This window comes from Heptranchias perlo, chromosome 5 (assembly GCF_035084215.1).
Source record: "Heptranchias perlo isolate sHepPer1 chromosome 5, sHepPer1.hap1, whole genome shotgun sequence".
NCBI lineage: Eukaryota > Metazoa > Chordata > Chondrichthyes > Hexanchiformes > Hexanchidae > Heptranchias > Heptranchias perlo.
This window is the reverse complement of record NC_090329.1, coordinates 72794036-72815879: the sequence shown is the minus strand read 5'-3', so window position 1 is coordinate 72815879 and position 21844 is coordinate 72794036. Positions and strand designations below refer to the sequence as shown.

Here is a 21844-nt window from a genome sequence, read left to right as displayed (position 1 = left end):
GACATGGGCGCCAACGCAAGCAAAGTCCCTCCAAAGGGAACACCTGCTGCTTACATGTACAAAAACTTTGGGAAAAAAACAACTGACGAGTTGATAGTTTGGTCAAAATGGACCAAAACTAGGAAATAACCCTTTCCCGAAGACGGTACATTTAATATGGATAGAATCAAATGTTTAGAGGAATGTTTAGAGAACAGAGACCCGAGAAGGAAAGGTAAAAAAGGGGTTAAGTGGGCGGCATTCTCAGATTGGAAGAAGGAAGCCGGATCACGACACGAACAAAGTAGGGCAGCCAGTAGAGCCAATAATAAGCAAGATATAAAAATTAAACAAATGATAATGAAGAAACAGCAGCCATTAGCTGTGCCATTATATCCTGCAATACCCACAGCCCCAGACGAAGATGACGATTATTTCATAGGACAGATGCGAGCCCCGCGAAACCCTCCGGCTTATCAGGACCGGGCACCCGCACTGCCCGAGAACGAAGGGAACCCTTCAAATCCCCCGTTAACCCTTCAAATCCCCCACCTCCACTTAATCTTGAGGGCGGCGCTACTGGTGGGACAGCTGCACAAACACTCTCCCAGACTGTGGGCCCAAGCCAGGGTACCCGGGGTGCCAAAAGTCACAGAGAGGCGAAGGAGGGAGACGAAGGGGAACCTACCCCCATCCCAGCCGTAACATAACTGCCCTTAAGACGTTTCCCCAATGTCCATGTTGCAGACGGAGACCAAGTTTCCGTCCACCGTCCATGGACAGCCACCGAATTGAGAGGAATCATTCAGGACTTACCAGGCCCCTCCAAAGACTTAGAAAAATCTATTGACCAATTGAAAACGATAGTCATTTGTCACCAACCAACTATAGTAGATATGGATCAGTTATTGCGCGCATGGTTGAAAGATAATAAATATAAAAGACTGCGTGAGGGCGATGAAAGTTTTGCCCTTATCCAAGAACATAGGGCAGCTAACGGACCGGACGAGGCAGTGGCAGATGATGCATTCTGCCAAAGTTTGTATGGTGTAATGCACGTAAAATTCCCAAAGAAAACAAATTGGACTAAGATTACAGAAACCAGTCAAAGGAAAGATGAGGATGTTGAGGATTATATAGAAAGAATGGAGAATATTTTTGACCAGTGTTCTGGTATGGCTAAAGATGCATACCAAGTGCAACTCGTTAACGCCCTCGTTAACGGACTCAGACCAGGATTAAAAGACCCACTGACTTTGATATGCTTAGATTGGAGACACAAAACTATGCCCCAATTGACGTCCATTCTAAAGAATGTCCAGGATCGAAGTAGAGAAAGCAAAGAGAATAAAAGTAAAACCTCAATGTACGCAGAAACAAAAATGACTCCAAATGACCCGCTCACCTTGTATTATATGGGACATAATAGAGGGAGGGGACGCCCACAATGCGGACGCGGTTTAGGCCCACCTCAACCAGGAGGTTTGGGGCATCCCGGTGCTGGAAATCCTCAAAAACCTTGTTATGGTCTGTGTTTTAATTGTGGAAAAAGTGGACATTGGCGATCGAATTGTCCTCAGCCCGACAGGAGGTCTGCCAATGGTCCACCGCAAAATTATGCTGATCAACCCACCACTCGACCCCAAGCTCAATTTTCGACTGGGAATCCATGGGGTAATTCAAATCGTAATGATTCCAGAAATTATCCCGCATGACGCCCTCGAAACCCCCTGTGTCAGAAACCTGATTGTCAAATGCCGATAGTCTCTGTGAACGCTGGTCAAGAACCATGCCTCTATCTACACATGGGGGGAAAACAAGTGCCCTTAGATACGGGTGCTACTAACTCTTTATTGTCCAAAGAAATGGCAAAGAAGCCCCCAAAACGGATAAAAGTGTACAATGTGTTGGCCTGTTAGGAGTTACACAAACCATGCAATGGTCAGAACCATTAGACATTAAATCAGAAGTATTCCACGGACAACATGCATTCCTACTATCAGAGGACGCACCCGTTAATTTACTAGGACGTGATCTCTTATGCAAAATGAGAGCCACCATCATATGTACGGATAGGGGATTAGAAGTGTCTATCCCTGAAGAAACTTATGGAATGTATTCCCTTCGAGAATTTGAGTCACCCGTCATTTATAAATGGTCAATGAACAACAGTGGCTCTCTGGCCACAAAACTTCGAAGATTGGTGGGGTCCCTGCAGTACGTACCTAGGGCGGCAACTGACTACCTAGCATTCCTTAATTTAACCTCTTGGAAATACAATTTACACTGTACAGCCTACTTTGATAAAACTGGACACGATATTTGTGGAAAATGTTTTTATCAAACATTTGAAGGACGCGAATTTAATCTCACATGCGATACGATCCTGATAGGTCCGGCTGGCATAGCTGTGTCAATCATACTATCCAGCGAGGTAAAACCCTTATTTAAAGTAGCCGACAGTGCACCCCACTGCACTCTGGCGGTTGCAGAAGGCCATAGTCAAAAGGACCTTGGACCCATGGTCAAGTGCTTAAACCATTTAACGTGGACTAAAGTTGCGGATATCCGAGGAGGTACCGTAATACGGCTGGATGAAGGAGCTGGCTTTGCCATTTTCATATATCCTTCTGTAAACAATCACGCAACCTTTGAATGAAAGGTGTTAGACAGAGACTTACTCGGAAACCGGAGTGAATATGTATGTACCACGGAAGCAGCGAATTTGTTAGAAAGGGTTCCGGAGCAACTCTGGTCCCAACATTCGAATGAAGTGGGAAAAATACTAACTGCTCAGCCATACAGGGTTACTATGAAACCTGGAGTGCCCTTCCCTAGAGTGTCTCAATACCCCATGTCAGCAGAAGCAGAAGAAGGCATCTCCATGGTGGTCTCGGACTTGTTAAATCAGGGAATCATTATACCAACTAAAAGTCCTTGCAACACTCCTATTTTGCCTGTTCAGAAGAGGCAAACAGGCAAATGGTGGCTCGTACAAGATTTACGGGAAGTGAATGCCTCTGTTCTCCCTGTTTACCCTGTTGTGCCCAACCCTGCTGTAATTCTCACCAGTAAACCTTGTGGCTCCACCCATTACACAGTGATTGACTTATGTTCAGCATTTTTCAGTGTCCCAATTCATCACGACTCCCAATTTCTTTTCACTTTCACGTTTAAGGGAAGACAATATACATGGACACGATTGCCTCAAGGCTACACTGAGAGCCCAACCATATTTTCACAGTGTTTAAAGGCAGACTTGCAGGACATCGTCTTAGAAGCAGGTTCCACTCTGATCCAGTATGTAGACGATCTGTTAATAGCCTCACCTAATTCTTCCGCCTGCCAGGCTGACTCTATTACCATGTTATGTGCCCTCGCTAAAAAAGGACACAAGGTCTCTAGGTCTAAACTCCAGTTTGTTTCGGAAACTGTAGAGTATTTGGGACACAAATTATATAAAGACACTCGACGATTATTGAAGAAAAGAGTCACAGCTATTTGTGAGGCTCCCGTCCCACAGACCCAACAACAATTGAAACATTTTCTTGGAATGACAGGATACTGTAGGAATTGGATAATGGGTTATTCCTAAATATCAAGACCTTTACTGGACATGATGGGTGACGACAAGCCAGTCTATCTTATATGGAGCGATAAAACATGAGACCACTTCGAGCAGATGAAACAGGCATTAATATCTGCACCTGCACTCGGACTCCCCAATTATGAGCTACCATTTCACCTGTATGTCCATCATAAAGCTGGGTTTGCACATGCAGTCCTCACCCAATCTCACGGTGACCATGAGAGACCGTTACCATACTATAGTGTCCAGCTGGACCCAGTCGCTAGGGGACTACCTGGCTGCCTTCCGGCATTGGCTGCTGCCTCATATGCGGTGCAGAAAGCACAGACCATTACACTCAACCATTGGACCACCTTGTATGTGCCCCATTCGGTGGAAATCCTGCTGACACGATGTGCTACCCAACACATCACTACTGCTAGACGCAGCAGGTACGACGTGGAACTGTTGTTAAATCCTAATCTTACTATACAACGCTATACTACCCTGAATCCAGCTACTCTGTTGCCTACTGAAGAAGACGGCTCACCACACTGCTGCGAGGCAGTAACTCAGCTAGTAACCAAGCCACGGATTGACCTTTCTGAACAACCTATTTTGAACTGTGAATTAAACCTCTATGTCGATGGGTCAGCATTGCGAGACAGGGAAGGGTCCCCTCGTGCAGGCTACGCGATTGTTGATGACCATTTTGCTATAGAAGCCTATTCACTCCCACCCACCTTTTCAGCACAACAGGCAGAACTATTCGCCCTAACACAAGCCTGTATTGTTGCTACTGGGAAAACAGCCACCATTTACACAGACTCACGATATGCATTCGGCGTCGCACATGATTATGGACAGATTTGGAAATTGCGTGGATTCCTGACATCAAATGGAACAACTATTAAAAATGCTGAATCATCTCTTGCTAGCACTAATGGAACCTGTTTTAGTGGCTGTGAATGTAAAGCCCATACCGGAGGACGAGACCAAGTCTCCCTGGGCAATGAAAGAGCTGATTCGGCTTTAAAACAAGCAGCACTTTCTGACACAGGACCTCTGGTCTCCCTTATGGTTTCCAGAGAGAAAGATCCAGAATCGGTACCCCCATCATTAAAAGATGTCATTGAACATCAGTCCAGGGCGGGGGAAAACGAGGTCGTGGAATGGGTTAATCATAATTGTACAAAGAACCAGGAGGGTTTGTGGGTCCACCACGACGGCCGCGTGGTGGCCCCTCGCCAACTTTTACCCTGGCTCGCTAGATGTGTTCACACCTTTACGCATGCTGGTAAGACCGGAATGACCGACTATGTGAATCAAACATGGTTTGTGCCAGGTCTAACCAAGGCTCTCACACAAATTAGTGACCAATGTACCATCTGTCACCGAATGAATCCTGGTAAAACTGAAAAGACAGTACGTTCTGTGCATCCGGGTCCTGAAGGACCCTTTACACACTTGCAAATGGATTTTATTGAATTATCCCCATGTATATTAGTAATAATTGATATGTTTTCTAGATGGATTGAAGCTTTTCCTTGTAGAAAGAATGATACTACAGCTGTTGCTAAATGTCTGCTTAGAGAAGTTATACCACGTTTCGGTATACCCCATAAGTTGTCAAGTGACAACGGGGCACATTTTACAGGGATTGTTGTAAAGGAACTGTGTAAAGGACTACAGATTGATCAACACTTTCACTGTAGTTATCACCCACAGTCATCAGGCACAGTTGAGCGATACAACGGCATGTTGAAGAACAAATTGTCTAAACTTTGTGAGGAAACGGGGCTTAAGTGGGTAGATGCACTACCTTTAGCCCTCATGGTCATGAGGTCCTCAACCAGCAGGGTGACAGGATTGTCACCACATGAGATTGTGATGGGACGGCCACAACGTCTGCCATTCTCAGCACCCCTGTATGTAAAACAGATGGATATACACACAATGGAGGAGGACATGCTACAGTATTGTGTCACGTTAACTAACTATTTCTAGTTTTCACCGACAGGTCAAACAAGCACAGCTTGAACCCACAGGAGAGAAGTGTCACCGTATCGAGCCAGGAGATACTGTCTACATAAAGATCTTTAAGCGAAAGAACGGACTCGAGCCCCAGTTTGAAGGACCCTATCAAGTACTCCTCACAACGAACACCGCCGTGGAAGTGAAGGAATGACCTACGTGGATACACTCGTCCCACTGTAAGAAATCCCCATACAAGGACCCCGGCGGTGGCGAACCAGCCGAACCAAAGGAAAAGACTGATTAATTAAACCATCATAAGAGACAGTTGCAGCATAGCATGTCCTAAACTGTTAAATCATTTGGGAATGATTGGCTTTGCATGCCTGATCCTATGGGTGGGAATTAACGTAGGACCTGCTACTACCCCCGCTACAAGTAGAACCAATCGTGTTTCAAGGGAATTACACGTAAATGCTTTCTTATATATGTCCTATATTTATGCAAAATGCCTAAATATCTCTAGTTGCTGGGTGTGCTCCCATATCCCCATCCATTCCAAGGGAGTCATTCCCCTTAAACCAGTCCCCTTAACTTCCCCAGAAATGGCAGAATGGGTATTAAATAAAAATGGAACTGACAAGGACGGATACAGGAAGGGGGCGAGCACTACCGGAGGATCATATCAGGGATATACGAGAGGAATGTGGAAGGAGTTTTCAAACAAAACAAAATGTGAAACCAAATTTCGGGGATGGTACCAACCCAATTATAATCAGACCCATAAACCCCCGTTTTTAATCCTCACAAATACATCAAGGCCTAATGGAACAATATGTTTGAGTAAGAACTCTACAGAAGGAGATACGGTAGGATGGAGTAATTGCACTCAGTATGTGAATTATGACCACAAACAACGATGGTAGCCGCATCACATGGGAACATTGCACAGGTGGCCAAAATTCCACGGAACTTATACATGAAGAAAGTTTTCCTGCAATGACTGCGTACAAAGGCACTTACTTTATTTGTGGCCGCAAGGCATATCCATGGTTGCCCCAAAATTGGTCAGGATCATGATACTTGGGATATGTAATACCATATGTGTGACACTCATTGTCCCTGCCCCAATATCCCGCCTGGCAACGAGTAAAAAGGGTAATTACTGACACCGACCGGTTCTGGGCCATTGCTTTCCCTTGGTGGGGAATGGGTAAGGTCACCAGAGAAATCATTAATATGGCCAAAATCTTGGAAGAGATTGCTAACGATACGGCAGAAGCCTTAAAGAAAATGAGCGCAGAGATGATAGCCATTCGAACGGTCACTTTACAGAACCGTATGGCCCTTGATTACCTATTGGCAGAAAAATGGGGGACATGCGCACTAATTGGATCTGAATGTTGTACCTACATACCTGATAGTTCAGAAGAGATTACTAATTTGGCCGATCACATCCAAAAGCAAATTGAGAAACTTAAGCAGCCCCTTTCGTTCACACTTTGGGGCTGGGCAACAGGATGGCTGGGTTCTATTGGGACTTCTCTAGTTCAAGGTTTAGTCATATTCGTTGTTATAATTCTTATAGCTTATTGCTTACTTAAATGTTGCTGTGCTATGATGTCTAATTTGGGTACAAATATATCACCCACTAATTTAATGATACAAGTAGAGACGGGAGGAGACGAGGTGCAGGAAGAATTTGAACGGCTAGCTAAGGTAATGCTCTACTAGTATATTGTCCTTTATGAAGGACAAAAGGGGGGAATGTGGAAATGCATGAAGGGATACTTGACCATATTAATGTAGAAATGCATGAAGGGATACTTGACCATATTAACTCTTTATTAACTCACATAATAGGGTAGCTACAGCACACACAGAGAAGCACAATTGTGTAATTACGTTTAAGCCTTGGTATGTTGATAATTAAGTTAGCTGAGCAGGTGCTTAGTACCGTCTGGCCCCCCTAGCAGATAAGGGTATTGCTGACTACAAAAATATAATGAGAATACAGTTTCTTGAAAGGCCATGTGGCCTTGAGACTGACTTCAGCCCTACTGATAACCAGGACAGAAATGTGGGAAGGATGAGAATGCTCAGGCCTATGTGCCAAAGTAATAAAGGGCTATGGACGTTCGGTGGGGGGGGGCAGGCTCACTACTTGATTGACCAACTACCTGATCCAATAAAGAATGTATGTGTACGCCCATATTCTGTAGCAGATGGGCGTTTTTATTGAACTGGAAAACATGAGCTGTTTCACTGACTCGAGGAAGCTGTATCTTCAACCATTGTTTGGAGGTGCTCTTCCCTTGTATACAAGTTAAAATAAAATTTTCTCTTTGTATTACTGGTTTGGGTGTTAGTGCATTGGTATAGTGTTAAGTTTCGACAAATTCCAGGAGCATAGCACCACGAACATGGATGTAGTGCAGGAAGAAGTTCAATGCTTTGACACAAGTGGTCAAGGTGATAAAGGTCAACTGTCAAGTGGCATCTCCTACCAATTGCACCACTAGCCTCACCCACTGCACCACGCACTACACCCCCCATCACCCACCTACCAACAAACTCTTTCAATCAGTACTCAACTTTTCCAAACAGATGCTGCCCCTCACCCTCACACATTACCATTGTTGTAAGCCGCACACCCACAACTCACAGGTCACACACACTGGCAGCTATTCAACTATGACAGCCACATCACCCAAACATCCTGCAGGACACTCACTGACACACGTCACGCTTTCTTGCAGGAAAAGGTGGTGCATAACAGGAGGCAGCAAGTGGCAGTGGCTCCATGGAACATGAACCTGCTGTCCTCTCTCAGGATGACAGCATTCCTGCCCCACCCCTGCCACTCTGCCAGTGCCCTTGATGTTGCCTGTCAGCTACCAGCCCACTCCCTGTAGAGTATTGAAACTTTATTATAGGAAGATAGGAACAGGAGTAGGCCATTTAGCCCCTTGAACCTGTTCCGTCATTCAATGAGATCATGGCTGATCTGTGACCTAACTCCATATACCCGCCTTAGCCCCACATCCCTTAATACCTTTGGTTAACAAAAATCTATCAATCTCAGATTTAAAATTAACAATTGAGCTAGCATCGACTGCCATTTGCAGAAGAGCGTTCCAAACTTCTACCCCCCCTTTGTGTGTAGAAGTGTTTCCTAACTTCACTCCTGCAAGTACTGGCTCTAATCTTTAGGCTATGTCCCTTAGTCATAGTATTCAAGTATAGGAGCCTTCCAAAAACAGGTACAAATGCACCAGCAGCCAGAAGCAATAATTCAGGAACTAACCTGCAAATCCTGAATGATCCCTTTAAATAGTACCGGTGGGAGGTCCTCCATGCTGTTTACGACCTGTTCAGCTGTGCAAGGTTCAGTATCCATCCCTTTAAATCAGCATTGCACACTGATCTAACGCATATTCTCCCTACTTTACACAATGCCGGCTATCGTTATCAGCGTATGTGCAAACGCCTTTACCAAGATGGCGTCCGGCGTATGTCATGCTAGAAGCGTGCGTGCATATTCCGGAAGCCATTCTGGGTCCTTAGGAGGCCGCATAGCACCTACAAAATGGACGCTACAAGGCCCAATTTATAGCCCCGTGGTCTGTAACTCTCCAGAATTAACTACTGGTACAAGTATCTAAGTCTTACGAGTCTCTAAGCCAAATATTTAGATGGAACCATAATGCTGATGATATCACAGATTTTTTTTTGATGGATTTTAAACAAACTGAAATATTAATTTTTATTATTTTAACTCAGTTCTTATATATTGGCAAGAGAACTATTTCAAGATTTAGATTTTAGGAGTGGCAGGAAAAGATCTTTAGAAATAACTTGGATCTTGTATGATGTCTCTATAGAGCATGCAGAGTTTGTGAATTTACTACATATTATACTCCAGTATGTATGTGACAAAGGGACAATCTTTGCACATTAACAATGAAAAGTACAACTAAGATGTTGATGCCCATTGCTAAAATAAGATTGGATATTATCTGAGTAATATGGAATTTGATAATATCTTCCAGATTCCTATCTATTGTATTTGTTGTTGTTTGACATACCATAAAGCTGTTGGTTTGTCATAAAAACACAATTGGTTCATTAACATCCTTTAGGAAAGTAAACCTGTTGTCCTTACCTGGTCTGGCCTATATGTAACTCTAGTTCCACACCAACGTGGTTGGCTCTTAACTGCCCTCTAACAAGCCACTGAGTTATATCAAACCGCTACAAACCACATGGACAGCAGCTGTTAAACATCTGTGGAACACCATGATGGTAAAGTTCACTATTGGCAGTGTGCAACATAACTCTGTTATGCTATTGATAGAAATAAATGTCACTTACTTGGTGGCTTCACTGCTTTGGCAGTTTTCTCTGTAAATGAAAATGATGCATTTTAATTCTATCCACACTTTTCATGGTGCTGGAAACCTATTCACACATAAGATGCCTCTGCAGGTGTCTATGATAAATCACATTAATTTTCATGCTCAACATGTATGCAATCTAGACCTGACATGAGCTGCCCACCTGTAAAGCAAAATCTGCTCTCATATTATTATTTGATAAATACCTAATGTTTAACAACGATTTACTTAGAAAAAATGTTAAATGGAACTTATAGATACATAAAAATAGCAGTTGAATAAGCATCCAATATCAGATCTAGTGAAATGAAAACATGATATAATGCAATAAACACATTCACTTTTTATGCCACATATATTTTTGTTTGGTTTGCCTACATTATTGCATTACAGTAATACATACTGTGGAATATATATATTGGAGAAATACATCTAGCCTAGGCAACTTTGCAAATAATATTTTTAAGAACACAAAATTGCAGTTTGAATATATTTATTGTATTTTCATTTCATGCACATATACACTCGCATTTGTAGCCTTGCAGAATTTAGCTTTGAGATTGTCCTGCATTACTCAAACTCTCTCAGGATAAGAGGGGTCAGATGACTAATTGTGCATCTTTCAGCATGAGAGATATTCATCACATTCATTAAAAGCTGCAATAAGCAAAGCAGAACTGAACTCTAGCACCTTGGTTAAAGTTGCTTTCTACATATCGTGACAGGAGACCTTCCAATAGACAGCCAAGTTATTTATTTGCAGAAATTCCCCATAAAAATGTGATCTACCAATGTTATTTTGCTGCATGCTGAGATGTATTATTTAATATTAAGAACTTATAGTAGCATATGTGGTTGACTCTTAATGCTCTCGGGGCAACTTGGGATGAGTAATAAATACTGCCTCACCAATGTTACCCACATCCCAAGAACAAATAAATAAAACATTGAAAATGGAGAGCAACCCAGAGAAAGAGAAACAAGTATAATATGTGATGAATGGTTATATTACTCACTAATGGAGATCCCAAAGAACAGGACTTTTCTACATCTCTTATTGACAAATTACAGAGCCAGCAATACAGTAGAAAAAAATTATTTATAACGGGATAACCTAAAGTACTGAGATAGTATTTTATTGTACTGTCCTTTCCAATTTTTTTGTGTCCTCTCCTGAAAGCAGTGACTCTTGCTCTGGGCATAATTCCATGGCCATTTTCAAGCTGGGGTATTTGGATAGTGACAGGCTGATTTTCTCAGTTGTGCTGAGGCTAATTGTAGTGGCCATATAACTACAATTGACCTCGGATGACTCAACACAGACCAAGGATCAAATCTGAGACCATTTTAGACTATTTGGTTGAGTACCAAACCAGGCTGTACGTTTGCTCAGTAAACCACTGGGGAAACATCTATAGAATATTCTACTTCTCCTATGAAGTCTTTGGTATGATATAAAACAGAAATAACTCTAATCATGTCAAATGTTATAGAATGAGCTTTGCGTCAACAATCCTGTAAATGGGACACTATGATGACAGGCTCCATGGCAAACTGCCGACTATTCTTGTAAAATCACTGAAGCAGTAGCCAGATTAGTTATTATTTTCATACATAACAACATTTATTTTTCAACTGGTGTGAAGTGCCATTGTGGAGTAAACATCCATGGATTGAAGTCAATTTGCAGAGAGCGTGTGAACTTACCTGAACTTCAGCAGTAAAAAAAAATGTTTCATAAAGATAATTTCTACAGATATTACTTTTACAGTTATAAAAAGAATGAGCTTAATCTACAATGGTGATTTGGCTTTGCACTCATTGGGGTAAATTTTCTGAGTCCTCACATGTATCCATTGCCAATGATTTTGCCATGCATTTTCGTGGCTTGTAAAGTACCTCTTGGCATGTGAGCGCACAAAATATCTACCCTTCAGTCTGAACCCTACAGATAATCCTGAGAGATTGAATTTAGTTGTCAAAAGATATTTCTGCTTTTTACTTGCAGTAACATTATGCTATTGCACTGTTTCTTTCAATTTAGGGGTCAATCTAACCAATTTAGGAGTCAATCTAACCAATTTAGGGGTCAATCTAACCAATTTAGGAGTCAATCTAACCAATTTAGGGGTCAATCTAACCAATTTAGGAGTCAATCTAACCAATTTAGGAGTCAATCTAACCAATTTAGGGTTCAATCTAACCAATTTAGGAGTCAATCTAACCAATTTAGGAGTCAATCTAACCAATTTAGGGGTCAATCTAACCCATTTAGGGGTCAATCTAACCAATTTAGGAGTCAATCTAACCAATTTAGGGGTCAATCTAACCAATTTTTGATTCGTAATAAAACAGCATCATGTAGACAAACCATCATCTGTGAACTTTTAAACATCTGGCAAACATTCTGATCGAGAAACTCGATCACACCCACAAACAAGCACGCGGGTACCTGTTCATGTGGGCGCGAGGACAACGTGAATTTGGTGGAGGCAGCTCATTATAATGAGTCAGGCATGCAGCCTGTTGGAGAGAACCTTCTCGTGACCAGTTATGAAGGAGTATTGATAGAGGGCTAGCGGAAAATCACTTATTATTCCCCTTGGTTGGGAAATTATATCTACAAGACCATACAAAAGAGAGAAAAGTGCAATAGATGTGTGAATGCGCATGTGGGCGGAGGGGAGCAAATGCTATTTATATCCGGTCATAAAGCTTTTCTGAAATAGAGCTCATTTACTAGTGGGATGTCCAAACTGCAGCCCAAATCTGACGTGCTCCCTGTTCAAAAAAATTGCTCTCCCCTCTTCAGATTGGATTGCTTCCATTCCGTTGTACAGAGGCATATAAGAGATTTTATTTTCCTGTAATGCACCTAACTCTCAAGACTGCTTTCCTCCATTTATTTTATCTCACCTAGCACTGCACGCAGTAGAACACTGATTGGGAATACAGAGCCCCATTTTTCTGTGCTTGCGTTCAGCATATTGATCTCTGTTTCAATCTGAGCATTTTAACTGGTCAGCTTTTAATGCTATTGAAGCTACTGCCAGTGGATGCATCTTAATAGTGAAATACTATTGGCATCATAGCATCAAGTGCACTAAAACTGTTCCACAGGTTTAGTGGGCCAAAAGTGAAATAGATGAATTTAGTGGCAACTCGCAAAACCTATGAAAAAGTAAATCTCCAGAGCTGTAAGAACAAAGTGGATCAGGTTGTTTATAATGACAAGTGCAGATGACAGCAAGAGAATGACATACTGGCTGCAACAGAAAACCCCCTAAATGAGTGAGATGAAAAGTTTTTGCCTCAAAAAATGTGATAATGTAAACAGCTGATCTGCAGCTGGGAAATACAATAGACAGCACCGCCGACTCGTAGCAGGAGTACCCATGGTCGGCATGCACCTCATGGGCTCCATTTTAGCACCCGCTATCGGGTGCGTTCCTGACGGGGGGGGGCTTCAAAAATCGGGGAATCCTGCAGCGGGTCGGGAGCCCGGCTCCAACCCGCCCACTTCCGGGTTCCCCACAGACGCGCCGACGTGCGCGCGCAGCCCCTGCATGTGGGACACTCGCAGGCAATTAAAGCCGGCAGGGTGCCACTTGAGAGTATTTACCTTGCTATTTCGGGTCATTAACAGACCTGATTAAGGGAATATGTCAGGAGGGGTGGGATTTTAGAAAAAACTGGGACTGTTTCCCGTACTGGGGGAAACACTCCCAGTTGAAATGGACGTGCTGCAGCTGTCAGCCTGTGGCAGCTGCAAAGGTCTATTTGACAGGTGGGGGGGGGGGGGGAGACCCTCACTCATTGCAGGAGGCCACTCTGTCACTTGGGACAAAGTTTGGCCTCCACCACCCTCCTCCTGACAATCAAATTCATCAACTTGCACACTTACCCCGGGGTCCAGAGACATGTACCTACCTTGCGGGCCGCCGTAGCTGCAGTCATGGCCTCCTCGGAGGGTGAACAGCATCACCAGCCTCGTCGGCCAAGCCGTCCACCTCTGACACGTGGAGCTCCACAACACAGTGCTGTGACGCATCCACCTGCACAGCAGGAGGGAGGGCAACCGCAGAGAGAGATGCGTCGCAGAGGGCACTACCCTCGCCACAGGGTCCACAGACCGAGGCTCAGCTTCCTGGACCTCTCTGAGCAGCAGTGCACACGGAGGCTCAGAGTCACTCGACATGTAGTCGTGGACATCTGCAGCCTCCTTCATGCCGAGCTGCTCCTGGCTGGCCCGAGCACCATCTTCTGACCTGTCGCTCTCAATGTCACCACTGCCCTCAACAACTTCTCCTCCGCATCCTTCCAGGGTGCAACCAGGGACATCGCCGATGTCTCTCAGTCGGCTGCACAAAAGAGCCCTGCAAATACACCTAGACCCACTTTGCAGTGACACAATGGGTGGCATCAGTTGTGGGTCTTCATTGTCCTCAGGAAAGGTCACTATTGCACAAACCAGACAAGATTCGCAAAGATGTGGCAGTAGTGGTGCCAATATAATATGTGATGTGAGTTGATCAGAAATTAAATATAAGTAAAAACCATGACAAACCCTCAAACATCCTTGTGCATCCCCTTCATGCTCACAACACGTTTGCCTTACGCTTCCTACTGCACATATGTGATGCATGCCCTGTGGCTGCAGCACAGGTAGTGGCAGGTTGAGTGAGGCTGACCATGAAAGAGATACATGAGAGGGTGAGTATGAGATAGAGCCATGAGATTGTATGAGGATTGGGTTGAGTGGTAGTGGCGGGATGAGTACTGGCGAGGTGAGTAAGTGCAGGTAAGATGAGGATGAGGTTTGAGTGGGTATGAGGGGTGATGTGACAGAGTAGTGTTGGCAGTGCAGAAGGAGATGTGGGGTGGGGGCAGTGATGTGGCAGACGGAGTGTAGGGGAATGAGTAAGTGTACTTACTTTGGCTGACCTACTTAGGTCATTGCAGCGCCTCCTGCACTGTATGCAGGTGGGCGATATGTTGGTGGTGCAGGTGACCTCCTCTGCCACCTCAAGCCAGGCCTTCCTGGTGGCAGAGGCAGGCTGCTTCCTCCCGCCCGCCGGGGGGGAAGATCTCTGTCCTCCCCCTCCTCCTCACCCCATCTAATGATACCTGGAGTGAGGCATCATTAAACTGGAAGTAGCCTTCCCCCTGGGCTGCTCCATGCTGTATTTTTTCCTATTTGTTGCAGCATCTGTCAGTGGAGGACTGCCCCTTTAAATACAGCTCCTCCAGCTGACAGAGCTTACTGCGCATGCGCAGTCCTCCCAACGCATAGATCAGCAGTGGGGAACCCGGAAGACCAGGTAAGTGAATCCAATTAGGCTGCGATCGCGCGCGGGGCAGACTGATTTCACGGGCGCGTTACCCACGTGCCCAATAGCCCCCCCGTCGCGAACCTGCAGCCCTGGCAATATCGAGCCCCATGTTTCCAGCAGTGCTGCACTGTCCTTCCAGTTGGAATCTGCCTGATAGTACGAGTCATGGCTGAAGGGGGAGCAGCACTGTTAGAAGTGAGAGGCATGCCATGTACACTCCCACCGAGCTCCAACAGCACCGCCAGCTTATTCCCACCAGCAAGTCAGTTGTTTGCATCACTGGGTTTTTCAGAAGGTGAATACATTTCATTAATTGCAATATGTGGCTTTGTGCAGGGAGTGGGAGAGATGGATGCCATCAGGGCTTTGTGAATGCATACTGAAGCCAAAACAGCCTTTGAAGCTCATGCCAGGCTGCTGAATCTGAGTTTGCTAACACTTGTGCCCTTCTCCCTCTCCAACAAACTGTGCTTCCTAAAGTAGGCCACCAACCAAGAGGTTTTCAGATTCTCTCCCTGACCAGTATGCTGCAGCACACCTTCCAGCCAAGCTTAAGATGCATCACCCACCCAAATCTTTGTCACTCTCTCCTCAGTTGAAATTTCAGAGAAATCTCAGGAGAGAGGAAAAAAGAGAAGTAAGGAAGGAGAAGAGAAGGGAAAGTGAAAAAGAAATAAGAAAGTAGTAAAAATAAAAGTGGAAAACAGAATTGAAGGACAGAAAAAAACAGAAGTGAGAGAGAAAAACGGAAGTAAAGGCAAAAGAAATAGCAAAATAAAGAGTTTAGTTGCATAAAACAAGTTTGACTTCTCATGATCTTTACTATGGTTTCTTTGATGTGACATTTTTAATGTGATGAATTCGTGAAAAAAAGTACAGTTATAAACATAAAAGTTTGCTGGCTAGTATCTTCATAACTGAGGTCATATGGAGGAGAGCAGAGCTTCAGAGCAATTAAAAGACTAAAAGAAGCAGATATCTGAACAGCTTAGTGAACAGAAATTAAGCAGAGATCTTTGCCGATTTACAAATGGGACCTTTGTTAAAGAATATCAGCCAATCCAGGCTTTCTTACATTGGAAATGGTCCACAATCATTTTATCAACACAAAAACATTTAGAGTTGGTTAAACAAGAATTACTGGGCTTAGCCTTTGCTTCATGAAAGAACTGATCAGGTATGTGTTAAAGCAAAGAGAATTAAGAATGGTTCCTTCTACATTCCAAAAGAACAAGTGTTGTGGAGTGAATTATTTTACTCATCTGCTGGTTGAAGTGAAACCTTGAGGTACATTGCAAAGGAGCTGGAAGCTGAAGACTGCAGAGGCATCAGTTCTGTCCTCTTTTCAGCCAATGGCTTTTAGGTGGCTGGCTTATTGAAGATCACTTTGCATTGCCAAAACACCAACATTATCAAATCATTTAGCAGTGCCTTTCTAATTATTAATGCCCCCAACACTGCATTTATTGCCCATCCCTAGTTGCCATTGGTGGGCCTTCTTCTTGAACAGGTGAAGTCCGTGTAATAAAGGTGCTCCCATTATGCTGTTAGGTAAGGATTTCCAGGATTTTGATCCAGTGAAGATGAAGGGCTGGTGATATATATCCAAGTCAGGATGGTGTGCAACTTGGAGGGGAACTTGAAGGTGATAGTGTTCCCATGCAACTGCTGCTCTTGCCTATCCAGGTGGTTGAGGTCGCAGGTTTGGGAGATGCTGCAGTGCATCCCGTAGATAATACATACTGCAGCCACAGTAAGCTGGTGATGGATGGGATGGATGCTTAAGCTAGTGGATGAAGTGCCGATCAAGTGCTCTGCTTTATCCTGGATGGTGCAAGCTTCTTGACTACAATTATGGCTCTCTAATAGAGTTTCTGGTCAGTGGTGACCCTAGGATATTGATGGTGGGGGATTTGGCGATGGTAATGCCATTGAATGTTATGGGGAGGTGGTTGGCCTCTCTCTTGTTGGAGATAGTCATTGACTGGCACTTGTCTGGTGCAAATGTTATTGCCACTTATCAGCCCAAGCCTGGATGTTTTCCAGGTCTTGCTGCATGCGGGCATGGATTGCTGCATTATCTGAGGAATTGTGAATGGAGCAGAACACTGGGCAATCATCAGCATACAACCCCACTTCTGACTTTATGATGGAGGGAAGGTCATTGATGAAGCAGCTGAAGATAGCTGTGCCTAGGACTCTGCATTGATATCCTGGGAATGAGATGATTGGCCTCAACAACCACAACCATCTATTTCAAATGGCATGGTCCAAGGACTCCAAGAAATGAAAAATATATTGGAGGTTGGAAGTGGTGTTTAATCACGATTCTACCAGACTGAAAAATGATGTGATCACGTGCAGCTCACTTACAATTTGATAGATACAGATCAGTCCACCTCCACTCTTCATAAAGATTGGACACCGCTGATTTTCTATGTCAGGGGATCTGAAAATAACTTCCTAACTGCTGTATTATTAATGGTTTGAAGTAGCAAATGATTAGTAAGTGCTTTTCAAATAATCCTGGTATAATCATAATATTCAATAATGATTTTAAAAGCTACAAATTTCAGAAAGGTAATTGCAAAAGAGCATTCAAACTTGTTAGTTATTCACAAAGTGCAGTACTGAAGTACTGGGATGCTGTTGAAGTGAGTCTGGTGAATACTGACATTCCACCCTCAAGTGGCATGGAGTGGGAAATGGCTAGAACTAGCATCACTGAAAGGGATCACTGGAAACAGGTCTGACAAGAATAAAGATGAATTTATCTGGCAACTTTTGGCTTCAGGATGACCCTCTTTGCTTCCCCACTCCTTGTTGATAACCCTCCACCCCTTCATTAATGCTCTCTGTCGCCCACCCCTCCCCAATCATCCTAGCCCTCCCCTTTAACCCGTTGCTGCAAGTCCATGCTGTGTGGCTGTCCCAAAAAAGCGAGCTGTCGACCAGCTCTCGAAATACGAAGGTGGCTCGCCAAAAAAATTTAAATGAGGTCCGACTATCACGGGCCTCTTGCTGATGACATCAAGTGGGTGCGATTTCTCTGCCCACCACCTGTCCGATGTACACCAAAGACTAAAATTCAGCCAAAAAACTTACCAGTAAACTGCCATAAAAACAGTGAAGTTTTTGAACTATTTCCTTATTTCCATTACAAAAGAAAGAACTTGCATTCATACATTGTTCAAAACATTTGAGGACTGCCCAAAGTCCTTCCCAGCCAATGAATTACTGTTTGAAGCGTAATCACTGTTGTTATGTCAGCAAACATGGCAGCCAATTTAACTGGGACACCAGAAAAAAACTCCTCTGCTCTTCTTTGAATAGTGCCATGGGATCTTTTACATCCATGTGAGGAGGCTAATGGGGTCCCACTTTAACATCTTATCTGAGAAACAACAGCTCTGACATTGCAGTTGGAGTGGGACTTGAGCGTACAACCTTCTGACTCAGAGATGAAAGTGCTATCTCTGAGTCAAGGCTGAAGATAAGTTCCCAACTGCAATGCCATTTATGGTTTACATTTTAAAACAATCTCACTTTTTTAGATTGTTAAACGACAGAAAATGCTAAAAATCTATGGCTCAATTTTATTAAAATTCATGTGCGCAAAACAGATTTTTCCACTTCCAGAATATTAACTGAATTTTCTGACTTCACAACATGTTAGCATAATCACCATCGTGCTTTAGAGGGGTGTACCAGCTGCTTTTGGGCTGAGGTGCCACTCCAAGTGCCCCAGGCAGTAACTTGATTGGCATATTTTTGGCTACCAAATGGTTCTATCTCTAATGTGCTTAAAATTATGGTTTGAGTTACACAGCAGGAGCAGTACACTGCATAAATACGCACATTTTAATAAGAGGTAACAACATTTTTGACAAGTGCCTGATTACAGCAGCATGGATTATTTTTCTCCGAAACATAAATTAAAGTGTTACATTTAGGAGCAGGGCATCTTATATTCACCAGGCAGACATTCCTCCCCGGTGATCCTGCAAACATGACAGATATGTTACACTCACCTAACTAAGGAGAAAGCCTCCGAAAGCTTGTGATTTTCAAATAAAACCGTTGGACTATAACCTGGTGTTGTAAGATTCCTTACATTTGTCCACCCCAGTCCATCACCGGCATCTCCACATCATCTGCAGAGAGAGGTAGCAAACCTCACTTTGGCAGATGTAGTTGGTGGAGGCTCTTCTCCCCAATGATGACTGCACCAGCAGACCTCCCAAGTGACATCACAATGATATGTCAATGCATGTCTAACCTTTATACTGGAAGATTCTTCAGAAACCTCCCAATCACAGTATGTCATGCCTTACATGGTACTGCATGAAAGAAGGCACCAAGGTGATCAGCAGCTAGTGTTGCCAGCCTCGCTACACCTGTCAAGATGTCACTAACTATTTCTATGGGCTCTGGCAAACCCATCTGGGAATGACTGTGGTAACTACCTTCTAAGGGTCTGGAACAGCAGAGGGGAACATTCCAAGCTCTGCCATCTGCTGCAAAGACACTAGCAGTTACCAAGCAGTATAGAGCTCGTACATGCTGCGGCCTGAAGCTTGACTGCACCTTTTTGCAGACATGCTGCAGTTTTGACCTATGGGATAGTGCTGTAGAGTGGCACAGAGGAAAACCTTTCTCGGAAGCACCTCATGCAGCACAAACTTACATATGCAAGTCCCATATTTATTAAAATAAATTAGTTCACAATTATGCATGAAACTCATTTAAATGTTCATCACATGTTCTATTTTTCCAGTGACAGTGAAAATTAAGAAAGAGTCTCAGCTACTCAGGAACAAGATTAAACTGTTTAGTATTAGCAATCTGGCAATATTGAGAATGACCTAACAGATCATAATAACAGGTTGCTAATATATATGCCACTTCCAGGATAAAAATGCTAGGATGTATTTTAAAATTGGACTTTTCATTTATTTTTAACCACTTTTTTAGGTATTCTTTGCATTCCAAAATATTCCTTAACTCTACCTATAATTCCACGACTGGAGAGGGGTGGATGAGTTTGTAGAGCCGATGCAAGAATTCTACTTCTAGTGTTTTATTTACGTTAATAAACCAAAAATTGCTATAAGATTCATATTTTAAATCTGCTGTACAGAGAGATGCCAAGCCCTCCAGCCACTGATTTAAAAGAGTCTTAGCAGAAGATACATTGACAGCTAACATGACTAGAAATCACCGTGCCAAATTATCACTCCTCTGCAGTCAATCATGAAAAATGAATTAATAATAGGACGTTGTTATGTAACTGCACTGTACAAAGCCTCATAAAATTCATTCACCTTCAACTTCTTTTGCTTCTTTTGCAGACTTCACCTTTGCTGGAATAATGGAAATATTACTGCATTAGTCAGCTGCATGATTACATTTGTCATGAATATTTTAATTTCTACAATGACAAGACACAAGGGTTTTCACACAATGGGCCTGATGTTCCTCTCAGGGGTCTCTGGAAAGAATGTCTCTGCATGTGGGGAGCAGTTGGTTTCAAACTTTGCTGCCTGGGGTATCTCCTGCAAATATCGACATACTCCAGGAGACTCTGTGTAAAACTTTACACACTCCTGGGTTCATCCTGCAGATATCGACTCTCTCCTGGGGACCTCCTATCCTAACCTCTGAAAGATAGTGTCAGCTGGCCATAAGAAAACAGGATTATAATTTCACAAATGTTTAAATTAATATACAGCAAGGTGAATAATGGGTTAGTTTGTAAGTCAACTAATACAGAAAATTCTAATGGCCTTGCAGATCCCCAAGGTCCGAGAATCCTATTTTGAAAATATTTGGTGTGGAAGGAAGCAGGAGTGGAAATTCTCAAAGAGACGTTTTTCTTTACCTGACATTAGCCATAAGACACTGGATTCACGTTATTTCTGCCAAATCTCATGAGGCCGAAAATCTTCAGCCCTGCTCCACTGGCAGAAATGTAACAGGATGGGTTCTGACAAACTCCACTCCTGGCCGTGCTGGAGTAACCAAAGTTACATGGCAGCAGCAGACACCCATTTCATTATGCATGCATATAGGGCATTCACCAGAGGAGAGGGTGGGACAAGCAGCACTGGCAATCGCTAGTGCCACAGCTGATGACTCCGGTACTGTTATTTATTTAATTAGTCCCAATCAACTTCTGACAGAGTGACAGATTTTATTGGGGGTCGAGTCTAGGAACCAGACCTAGACCCCCAGGTTGACCTAACTCGTGGCGCTGAGCATGCTTGTTTGCCGGGTTCATCGTGGCTTCCAGGGAAACTGGTAGTAGGGAAGCCAGGGCTGAGAAAATTCCCAGCATGGGAATGTCTTTCCCTGGCCCCACCCCCCTCTGACATCAGGAGCCATGTTTGGTGTGGGTGGAAGTTCCTCCCAACCAGGCCCCTGTGTAAATTCTCATCCTGGGCTGGGAGTGCACCACTACCCTGTGGAAATTCAAGATCAACATTTATTTAGAAAACTAAAGATTTCAAAGTCAGCTGCTCTAGGGGTATCTCCAGACCCACATCAGATCAGATCTGGTTCGCGTTCCAGACTTGGAGTGCTAGGTACCTTTC

The 21844-nt window shown here is 43.7% G+C and overlaps 1 protein-coding gene across 50 annotated transcripts in view; it reads right to left on the bottom strand.

Moving 5' to 3' along the window:
- Positions 1-21844, bottom strand: part of trdn (triadin) — a 471335-nt gene that overhangs the window by 56172 nt on the left and 393319 nt on the right. For 49 of the 50 annotated variants that reach the window (XM_067984607.1, XM_067984633.1, XM_067984632.1 and 46 more), the window contains 2 exons: positions 20576-20614; positions 9896-9925 (listed from right to left, as the gene is read on the bottom strand). In XM_067984607.1, coding sequence (XP_067840708.1) covers positions 9896-9925; positions 20576-20614 — 69 coding nt within the window. The remainder of the gene's footprint in view (positions 1-9895; positions 9926-20575; positions 20615-21844) is intronic. The other variant, XM_067984606.1, reaches the window with a different exon arrangement.